Genomic DNA, 11,399 nt, shown 5'->3' on the forward strand with positions numbered 1-11,399 from the left:
TTTGGGTCAGTCTCGGATCATCTACAAATTTCTATGAAACCAAAACGCAACGTGCGTGCAAATTTGGGTCAAATCTAGAGTGCTGTTAAGATGTGTTTGTGGACGTTGAATGCAACTAACAATACCTTAGAACCCACTCGTTATGTAATTTGGGTCATATTGAGTTGTGCCCACCTGTGATATTCATTCACTTATATTTGTTATGTTTTTAATATATTTACAAGCAAGATTTAAAAATCCAACAATTCCAAAAATTTTGAAATAGAAATCCTTCTGCAACTACATTTCAAATATGTTTTATTTCTTTGATCACAACGTTGGGAGCCGCAGATTGCTACTAATAAATCGTACCCTGATAGGTAGAGTAACTTTATATCTTTGTTATACGTAGTTCTATGCAACATACAAAGAATAACAGTAAAAATTCAAACTATAATCTTGACTAGTTTTTAACGTTCCTTAAAATTTATTAAGAAAATTTATTTCTTAGGTGATATTTTATTTATTAAGGCCCATTTCTTCATCCTTTCGGTGCTTATCGACCTTATTTCGGTCAGAGTTTGCGACAATAGTTAACATTTATTACATTAATGTAGGCAATCTTGTTTACTCGTATTTGAAATATTCTGTATTGCTTCATTAGAATGTTACAACTTATAAGGCTATTTGAAAATGAACATGTTTGATGTAAAATTAAGGGCAAACTTTATAGTTAGAACAATTAGGATAATTCATTTTGTATGTTTATTTATCGTTTTTTTTTTTTTGGAAACACAATATATAAATATATACAGGGATTGTTTGAAGACTGAGACCACTAAAATAAACAGTGAGTAAAAAAAAAATATATGAACGAGTCAATAAAATATTAAAGATTAATAAAAAAAAACTGTTATATCTAAAAGTAAAAGACAATGAACAAGAACAATGCAAATGAAAACAGTATATGGAATTAAAGATAGATACTTTTCCATTTCGAGAAGAAAATGACATAAAAATAAAATACTAAGTGCTATTTTTTTATGATTATCATATATATACAATTAGAATGTTGATGATCAATGTATTTGAATTACATAAGGCCTCTATTGGCTTTTGGAAATTCACATATATATATAAAAAATAGACATTAATCATTTTAACGTGCACACAAATATATGTATAATACATTTGTGTGTGTGTGCATATTTAAAACAAAACAAATAAACATAAGTATTGTAATATTTAACAATTCAAAAACAAAATTGTACTAAATAGGTCACCCAGTGAGCAAAAAGATTTGTATGAAATTAAACTATATTAATTTTTTAAGCATGGTACTTCATGAGTTGCATTTTCTCCGTTTTTTATTGTTGTAAATAAAGACTAGTATGGAAATATTGCATCGAAATAAAGACGTCTGATATTCGAACTGGGCATTAGTTGTTTTTTGTTGTTGTTGTTGTTGTAGGGATGGAAATGAGGTTGTAGTGGATACAATAAACGAATACGAATTGTTTAAGTATTGATAGGTATACTGAAATATATTATTTTAAAAAACGTGTCAAATGAGTCGACTATTTGTTGTACTTGTACAAATATAAATATTAATTTATTTACAGCATTCAATGGCACCATTTGATTCCATTCATATTTATAAGGTACAGGGCATTCTTTCTCCTTCTCGATCAATTCAAACTGTACAGCGAGAAAGTAAAAAAAAAACACCCCAGTTTGTCTCTTCTTCCCCTCCTCTTCAATTAATCATATCTCATCTTTCTTTTTCTTTTTTGTTTCGTTTACATCTTCAGTCACAAGGAAATGAAACAAAACATAACAATAATAAACAGGGTTCATCTTCAAAGAACAATAACAAAAAAAAAGAGGCTTTTTTTAAACAATATTTTTCAAAAAATGTAATAAAAATTTTAAATAAAGTGCATTGTTTTTTTTATATAGAAGTCGGAAGAAAAATTAAAAAAAAATCGTAACCCTGCACACATTACTTAAGCCACAAATTTAACTTTCTGAACTGAACAATAAAAAAAATAAAAACAAAACGTGGTGGTCTCTTTCTCAATAAAAAATATAGAATGGGAAAAAATAATAATTATAATAATCTAAACGATATTATTACAATAATAATAAAACAACAAAGTAATAGGCACTTTGGTCCATAAAAATCACATTCACGCGCTCATTTTTTCCCCCCACAAAAAGTTTTCTTTCTCTTCTTACAGGTTTTCTTATTTTTGTCTTCTTCCTCTTTTTTTTTTCCTCCGTGAAAGGACCTTTATTAATCCTCCCTCCCTTTCATATTATTAATTTTTTTTTAATAAATATACAAGGAGCATGTATATATATAGAAATATATTTCTTTATTTGTCTGTACAGTGCTGATCAGAATGCCATTGAATCAAAGAGATCAGCTACACCCTCACCAGAGTCCATACTGAAATTGTACTGGGAATGTGGCACAGGTTCCAGCGGCACAAATGGAGCGCAGAACATCGGGTCCAGCGTAATACCTGAATGAGAACGACAAAACACAAATCATAGAATTAATTCTCGCTCTTATTGGACTACACACAAACAACCAGAAAACACAACACACATATCATTTACAATTAGGAATTAGTCGAGCATGCCAGATGTTAGACAGTAGCGTGATGAGCTGAATCCCATGGTGCTACGGATTCACGAAATTTAAACATAACACACACAGAACCCAGCTAATCACACCACTAAGCAGAGAGAAGCACACATTAACCAAAACACATACACATAATAGGACGACATTATTGCATTTTAACCATAGTTAAGTAATGTTAAACAAAATAATAAGCATACTCCTAGTTACGTTAGTAAGTTGAAATAAAGTTTGTACAAAAATCTCAATTATTTCCATATCAATTTAGACAATCCAATGAGGTAGAAATTAATGTTTAACGGTGAAAAAAAGAAAAATCAAACGGTCGCTTCTTTTGCATTGAACGCGTCTCTTTCGTCTGCGCGTTGACACATAAACCCCCCCTCATTAAAAAATGTATATACCCCATGGCGCCACTCTTCAATTTTTTTCTTCCTTTGAGGCCCTAAATTGGTCGCAGTCATACTTCTACTTTTCGGCCTTCGGTAAGGGCCGAAAGCCGCATATCTTTCTATTTATCTGAGACTCTCGAAATATCGGAACCGGTTCCAAGATGTACTCATTCTGTATCTTACATAAATTGGAGTGGGTGTTAATGATCATTCTAACATGTTTCTTTCATGTTTATGTAGCAAGAAGTTTTTTTTTCCCCTTCATTTTTCATTCTTCTTTCTCGTGTTTCATTAAAGACCACAAACGTGGCATATTAAGTTCCTCGTATTATTAATAGAATAAAGTATCGTCGTTAAGTATATTCAAATAGAAGAAAATGAATCAAATAAGAATTTTTTGTCCTATTTTTTTTAAGTCGACAAAAAAAAAACAAATTTCTAAATAAATTAAACGGGAAAAAGGTCGTCCAACTTTTGAATTGGATCAGACATATTTTTTTCTCTCTCGAAGAGGCTGGGGGCATATTTATTATGAAACTGTTGCGATAGAGTGGCTGCATAGTTAGAACTCTGCCTGTGATGTGGAAAGGATTTATAAGCACAAGTCACAGTCAGAGCTCCCATACGAAACCATCATAAATAACGAAACTAAATATCTACTGTATTTGGATGTATCGACATAATTTCAATGAAACGAAAGAGTCGAGGATTCTATTTATGACCGGTGATGTTCAACATGTTTTTCATTTTATCGCAACTACTATAAATGGATATAATTGAAGAATTTCTAAAATTAGCAATTATTATTATTTTTTTTGTGAAGATTGAAGAAATGTAATCAGTTATTGCATAGAATAAACCCGGAATAGCCCCCACGTTATTACGAAATAGATTAGTGCGATACATGACAGACAAATGATTGGTATAAATGAAAGATAGAGAAGAGAGGGAAAACTGAGAGCATACCATTGGGTTCTTCTTTCACCATTACACCTAAATCACTTTGATCCCTGAGCTCGTTATTTTGTGTACTGTCGAAGGAGTCCATAATGTCATAGAAAGGCTGCTGTTTCAAGATCAAGTCCTGTTGACCCAATACTAACGGTTGTCTTAGCTTATTCAAACCATCCGTTTTCACAACACTCTGCATCACTGGGTCTTTTATATCTTTGGAGAAAGATAACTGTCTACAAGTCTAAAACAAAAAATATGAATGAAGTTAGTACAGTGAAGTAATTGATGAAGATGTGGGTGGTATAATAGATTGAGATTTACCTTTGATGAAATTGGTTTGTAATCTGATGTGGGACTATCCAGCAAAGGTACAGGCGGTGTGGTCGTGATGGCAAACATGCCGGGGCTGAGTTTAATATCTTTGAGGAGCGGATCTACTGGAGGAACAGTCTTTGATTTAACCGGAGACACGCTCTCCGGACAGAGGAACACTTCGATTTCTCCAGTCTCGCTCTTCATTTGTATTTTGTAGCCGTCGTCCACGTTGCCGGGTACATCCAGTTTCGAGTCGGGAGGCGCTTTGATGGCCATGATGGTCTTGTTTTTGAACCTCGGTATAGATCGAAGGTCGTGATACGTGATATATGCGTACACTTTGTTTTTGCTCAGGACTCTGAGCTCCTCTTCTGCCGTAGCGATCAATTGGTCCAAATGATTTTCGATATCGTCGAGATTGTTCACTTCTTCCTGCAGTGACGTCATGCAGTAGTCTCCCATGGAGCTACCCCTCCATTGAATCTGATTCTTCGACTTCTTCTGAAGTATATTGATACCCTCCAGCACGTTAGTGATATCGTATATCCTTCTCTTCTGCACGTTCAGTTTCTGCGAGGCCTCGTTCAAATTAATCACCCCATCCGGTTGCTCTTCTAATAGAGTAATAAATTTCTTTGTCAGTAAACCTAATGAGGTATCGTACCGTGTGTTCTTCTTCGCCGGCGACCCGCGCTTCGGCCGTTTCGGCGGTGGCGCTTTAAATTCTTGCTTCATTGGTATCGTTATATTTTGCGTGTCCATGTTAAGTTTTCTCTTGACGGCCGGTGCACTCATCGGACTGGCTATCATGATCTGGCTCTGAGGAGTCACGTATTCGTGGTCCAGCAGGTGGGGGCTCGGAGTTTTGAATGCGATCATCTCGGGCGTGGAACTCGAAGCTATCGATGTGAAGTTCCTCGGGCTCTCCATGATCGCCCTCCGAGCTGCAGCAGTGTTGCTGCTGCTGTTGTTGTTGTTTGTTGTCGAACGATGCATCTTCACCACCCCCAGTTGCGTTTAAAATGAGCCACAAACTCAGAGTTTCATTTAAAAACGAATAAAATTTAAAAAGAAACTATCTGAAATTGCAGAAACAAAAAAATTGTAAATTAGTACACACAATTGACGATGATAATAAAATCGATGAATTATTAGTGACATGCATTGTAAATCTTATATTCGTGGTGAGCAAGAAAATAAATACTACATAATCACGAACTTTGATAAAAAAAAGAAAGATTAGTTGTGGTTATATAAACGTTATCAAAAATTTCATTTCAGATACAGCGAAAAGGAAACGTACTCACCGAGTAATTTGCTTGCAACATTAGTTCATTAAAATTTTGTAACAAGAAAAAAAAGGCACGATAAACCAAGAATATGATGATGAAACTTGAACTTTCTAATCCAATTCAGTTGACAATTGCTTAGCTGTTCATTACCACGATTCAGAACCAAAAAAAAACACAGACATTAATTGAATCTTTAATATAAAAAAAAGGATCTATAACATGTTTAGAACTTATACTTTAGAATCCTAATACAATAAAAAAGTACAACGGCACAGAACAACAGTAAATTTCGCTTCGTACGAAAGATGCATCCATCTTACATCTTGAGATAACAATGTGTATGGGGGTTCTTCGTGTTTACTTATTTACGTGTGCTGAGTGCTAGTTGAATTAGCATGTTCATAAATAAATTGACCAGTCCAGTTTCTATTCCACGGAGAAAAGGCCATTTCTAATTTTACGTATCTTCAGGATGTTGCCTGCATATCCTTGCAGCGGCGCAGATTCGGTATTATTTCGATATTTATTAAACATAATTTTCTGACCCAATGACCCTCCTAACCTGAACGCTTTCAGCTACTGATATACTCCCATTTTAAAGCATGTACACACAGGATGTGCGTCTCATCACTTTATGATCATATACATATGATAATTGATATACGTAAAATTGTATCCAGAATATGAGACAATTAAATATCTAAATAATTAATCATATTGTCGTTTCGTTGAGAACGATTGCTATTTAAGATTGCTATTAGTACTAGTTATAATCCTAATGAATCATGTATTATTTTGACTGGCTGTTATTTCTATTGGATGCAAATAAATGTTGCTGTTACTGTTGCTTTGAATAAAAGTAGGTAATCCAATAAGATGGATAGAAATGTAATAAGAAATACTAACCTAAAAATCTATCTAAGCACACTAGATTAGACTAGATCATAGAAATCAGTTGGCCTTCATGGAACGCCACTTTCCAATGTAAACTTCATTCTCACAAATTCGGATTCGAAAAGGATGATGTTAAGATGGGAAATAAACACTGGGGGGCAGAGTCGAGGCACTTGAGCACGAACGCAAAATGCACTGGACATAAATAAATAACCTCAAAAGTGTAGCATTTAAAAGTTTATTAATGAACAATACGAGGTAAACATGGAATGTACAAGTCAGTTTGTTGTCGGCAATCTCCAAATGGAGTAACGAATGTAATGAAAATGATGGAGTAACAATTAATCTGGGAGAAGTGAGTGTGTGATTGAGTGAGTGCGTGATAGAGAGAATGATTGTAAGTGTGAGTGTGCAAGAGAACTAGAGAATCGAGAGGGACAGATAAGAATAGTACAATGGAATTAATTCTTTTTTTAAATGCAGTCGAGTTAAAATTAAAGAGGAAACTGTGTGGAATCCCGAGTTTTAGGGAGGGTCTGTCTTCGAGAGCGGCGTTAGCGATTGCGAAGAGTTGCGGGGCCGGCGAGAAATGGCTGCAAAAAGGGAGCAAAAGGAATGTGTGTTTGTATGTATGTGGAAGAGAGGTTGTTGCTGGTTGTTAAACGTGTTTAAAGGGCGCAGTGTTAACCCCGAAGACGCGGATGAATAATACTCTTACGTCCGTTCCTAACCGCCATAACAAATGGCCCAGCCGCGGAGGAGTGTAAAAACAAAACAATGAAAAAACGGAAACGTTCGAGGGGATGCTTACCAGAGATGAGGGGTGGTCGCCTCCGCCGTGGCCAACTGGGACAGTGTTTAATTGATGGCAATGCGAATGCGACGTCCGGACGGCCGAAATATTAACATGTTTAATCGAAGAAATAAAATGGTTGCCAAGCCACTGCCATCGAGCAGCTGTACTGCACACGTCGAGGAACGTCCGATTTTGCGACGGACGGCCTGTCGGAAATGGATTTTAACGCGCGATCCCGATAGCAGAGGGTGCACGGAACGGGACGGGGTGGTTTTCGCGACTGTCGGGCTCCCGGTGGTGCCGCAAAAAAATTCCGAAAACTCCGTCGAAGCGATCTGGTAGCGTGTTCTGATGTTAATTCGGGGTTACAAAACATCTGCCATCTGTACCGGGAACTTGGCGCGCACCGAACGCGCCTGCGTCCTAAGCTCCCATCTGATCACGGAATTTCCACGACGGTCGTCTTTTATCCGGGGTATACCGGGTATGGGTGCAGTAGGTATACCTGAGACCCTTCTCCGCGCTCCCGGCAGATGCTGCAACAAGGAAAACCCTCCTCCTCCTCCTGCACGCACACACACTAACACTCTTCCCGATCTTCACCAATAAATTAGCGCAATACAAAGACTCTCAATACCCAAACTCCTCTGGATGGACCATTTTCAAAAGGTCTAAGGTTTTTCCTTCTTTCCCCTGCAGGTCTTCTACTACCTAAACACCATAGAAAGGCATAACGTCAAAAAAAAAACAAAGAGACGTAGACAACAAGAGGAAAGAGCGAGACGAAGCGTGTAAACAAATATGGCAGTCGGAGGCGGCTGCGACGACGGTGCCGAACAGAGCGCGCAAGACTTCTTTACACAATCCACATGACAACGCGTCGTCCCTCCGAAGAAGGAAACGTTCCCCCTTCGATATTTTCAATATACTTAATACATTGCATCATCGTATTAATTTATTCCGCACACCTGGATGAGGCGGCAGCACATTAAATCCTAGGGCAGACCCGAAATCACTTAAAGTGATATGGGCGGTATGGTTTCGTGTATTGTAAAGGATTCCGTCTCAAGTAGCCCCCCTGGCCTGTAACGTCTAAAGTTACCACCACCACCACCTTTGCAATTCCATCCAACCCTAGATCCCTTTAAATTGAATACCCAACAAAAAAAACGGAAAAGAGTAATATCTAATTATAATTATTCAATATCATCATGTTTCGTAACAGTAAATACGGATGCAAATATTGTTTCCTATTTGATTTTGTTCACATCATTTTCTTTTTGTGTATTCGTTGAAATCATCATCTACCGTTTTACAAGTCAGCTAAAATCAACAACAAGCACAAAAGCCATGACTCCTGCATATATTTGTTTGTTCTTAATTAAAGTTCCTCGTCATAACATACCACTGTTTAAATTGCTCCATACAAGAAATAATGTATGCATTTTATATACAACATATTTATACGAACATTGTCAACATATTAAACACAAATATGGACATTCATCAAACACACAGTTGCCTGAAAAACTTTATTTATTTATTAAATTCACTTAATTTTTCTATAAAAGCAATGTGTCTTATGTATAACAAAAATTAATTGTCAATTGCAATATTTCTATATATTATGCAATAGGATATAGAGAGTTGATTTATGTTCGGTTGTTAGTGCATTTAATGAATAGTACTGGAAAAGAAACGAATGTTTCTTACTTGTTTACATCTGGTACTGATTTTATGCCACTAGGGTTATACAATACATTATCAAATAAATGACAAAATTTCGTTGTCGTGAAGATCCGTCTGAATTCTAATTTTAAATTAATAAACATGAGGTGCGTTGCTTTCCTCGTATATATGTTTTTTTTGTATAAGTTCGAAGCGACCACATTTTCTCAATTCAAGATAAAAAGTTTTCTAAACAAGAACATGGGGTGGTCTGAGAACCTGGCACCCAGCTCACCCCCTGAAGCAGAGATTTTTATTTTTGTCGGCAATTGTATACTTCGTAGATATTTTACCCTCTGACAAACGTATTTATACCTACCTAACATGTGAAGTTCACAGAATATAGTGGATAGACGTAAATACTAATGATATTTTTTTTATACAAATCTCAGAACAATGTGTAAGTATTAATATTAAACATGATACGTAAATAAGTACTTTTCTATATTTTTTCTTGTATAATAAAATTATTAAAATGTGTTGAAACATGGAATGCGCTTTTATGATTTATATCAACATTCCAAACAGATCATTTTCTCTGAAATATCTTCGAATTATGAAGATATTTGAGCAATTCTTCAGTTCAATAATTTATGTTTAAACTTTACGAAACATATTTTATTCCACTATAAAATCAAAAAATTTCCTTTGAAATTTTACTGTTTATGTAATTGTATCCGATAATAAAGTAACATCTGTATATCTAAACGTGTCCAATTCTAAATATCTTAAAACCTTTCCAAGAAAACACAATAAATTTCATATTTCAAACATCCTGCATGTACAAATAGCGTAGAATTGTTATTGTATTACAATTTATGTAAAACGTACGCTTCTTGAAAGTATTTTTTTTTTCTTCTTCTATTATCTGCAACTCATTGCAATTATTTATGTATGCATAATAATTAACCGAAGGTAGTGGTAATAAATCAATGTAAAGTAATTATTAATTTAGTAATTTCATTGAAAAATATTATTACGAAATATTCATAACAACATTTAATAATATGTTTATTTCTTTTAGGTGACTGACCTTCCATTTTTATGTGTTGAAATAAATAATCACAATTATCATGTTAAATATTTATCGTTTGATTCATAGCCATGAATCAAGTGATTCTAGAAACATTATACTAAGATACATTAAATAATCAAAGCTTTTTTTTAATATACATATTTGATTCACTAATTATTAAACTAAAAGTTTTCTAAATAAGAAATTTTAACAAGTATCGCAGTTGTGTTCAATTATTTGCTTTGTTTATCTTATTGTGTGTACTTTTGCTTGTAATTCGCATATGCAATTTCTTATGTTACGTTTGCATTTCAACCCTCCGCATTCGCTCACTTAATAGCAATAGCAAACAGGAAATATGGAATTGAGGCCTGTTATTACATATGCAGCCGTTACTAAATAACAAGAATTTTAAATGCATTACAGCGTCGTCCTAATGAAGCATACGAATAGATATAAAAACAAAGAAATAAAAAACGACGTAACAGAATGTGTATAATTTTGATAAGCACATTCAGATGCGTCTTCTCACTGGGTGATGCAGTACAATAAATTGAATGCTGGAGAGAGAGAATGAAAGGAAGGAAAGCCGCGATTCGACAGAAATGCTGAAAAATGTTTTACCCATTAAATTTTATTCATTCAGTAAGAAGTAGTGAAAGAGTAAGAAAAAGAAAGAAAAAATAAGGGGGAACCGAAATGTAAATTATTTTACTTTCGGTGATAATTTATTCAAACAAACATCTGGAAGACTTTCGAGTTTCTAAACTGCCTAACATATCCAAGAAATTAACGCACCCTCAGCGTGTTATTTACACTGGCCTCACAATGTGTAACTTAAACAACTCTTGTTCTGTGAGAGATGCGCCTTTTCTCTCATCGGAATTTCATAACTAAAGCGTAATTCATTCGATTGAGGAATCGGTCGATTCGTTACCGGAATAATAATCTCTCTCTCTCTCTTCGGGAATGAATGAACGGGAGAGGCAGGGAAGGAGGTAAATTGGTTTACGAGCTTCGGAAAATGTGGTATAATGTGACCAACTGCGCCGACCACTTTTTTCTTCTGAATTAAAGAAATATTCAAAAAAGGGAAATAAATAATAACGAGGAGGTTAATAACCTTGGCCGAGAGGCTGAAAAATTTAATTGATATACGTTAATTTTTCTTACGCTCTCTCTCAAGCCGAATAATAATAATTACGTTCGTTTCATTATCGCTAATCATAAACCTGATCCATGTGATATTGTAGTACTATTCCATTCAAGGATGTTTAGTGGGAATTCAAGGTAAATCGAAAAAGGTTGCCTTCGTAAGAGTGCAGGCACCAAACGCTCGAAATATTACATAGTGCGGTGGCATGCTTTGGCTTTGCGCGCTTTT

The 11,399-nt window shown here is 35.1% G+C and overlaps 1 protein-coding gene across 3 annotated transcripts in view; it reads right to left on the reverse strand.

Annotated features, from left to right (window-relative positions):
• Window positions 1-2,077: 2,077 nt before the first annotated feature.
• The window catches only part of LOC108569396 (transcription factor E2F2-like), a 9,836-nt gene continuing 514 nt past the window's right edge, over window positions 2,078-11,399 (reverse strand). Inside the window, exons 1-5 of one of the 3 annotated variants that reach the window (XM_017930929.1) lie at window positions 7,288-7,844; window positions 6,489-6,671; window positions 4,297-5,369; window positions 3,988-4,216; window positions 2,078-2,507 (exon numbers count right to left, since the gene is read on the reverse strand). In XM_017930929.1, the coding sequence (XP_017786418.1) occupies window positions 2,380-2,507; window positions 3,988-4,216; window positions 4,297-5,286 (1,347 nt within the window). In that variant the 5' untranslated portion in view covers window positions 5,287-5,369; window positions 6,489-6,671; window positions 7,288-7,844 and the 3' untranslated portion in view covers window positions 2,078-2,379. Of the gene's footprint in view, window positions 2,508-3,987; window positions 4,217-4,296; window positions 5,370-6,488; window positions 6,672-7,287; window positions 7,845-11,399 lie in introns of those variants that run through there. The other 2 variants (XM_017930928.1, XM_017930930.1) reach the window with 2 other exon arrangements.

Source organism: Nicrophorus vespilloides, unplaced genomic scaffold, assembly GCF_001412225.1.
Source record: "Nicrophorus vespilloides isolate i.1.1-1 unplaced genomic scaffold, Nicve_v1.0, whole genome shotgun sequence".
Classification (NCBI taxonomy): Eukaryota; Metazoa; Arthropoda; class Insecta; order Coleoptera; family Silphidae; genus Nicrophorus; species Nicrophorus vespilloides.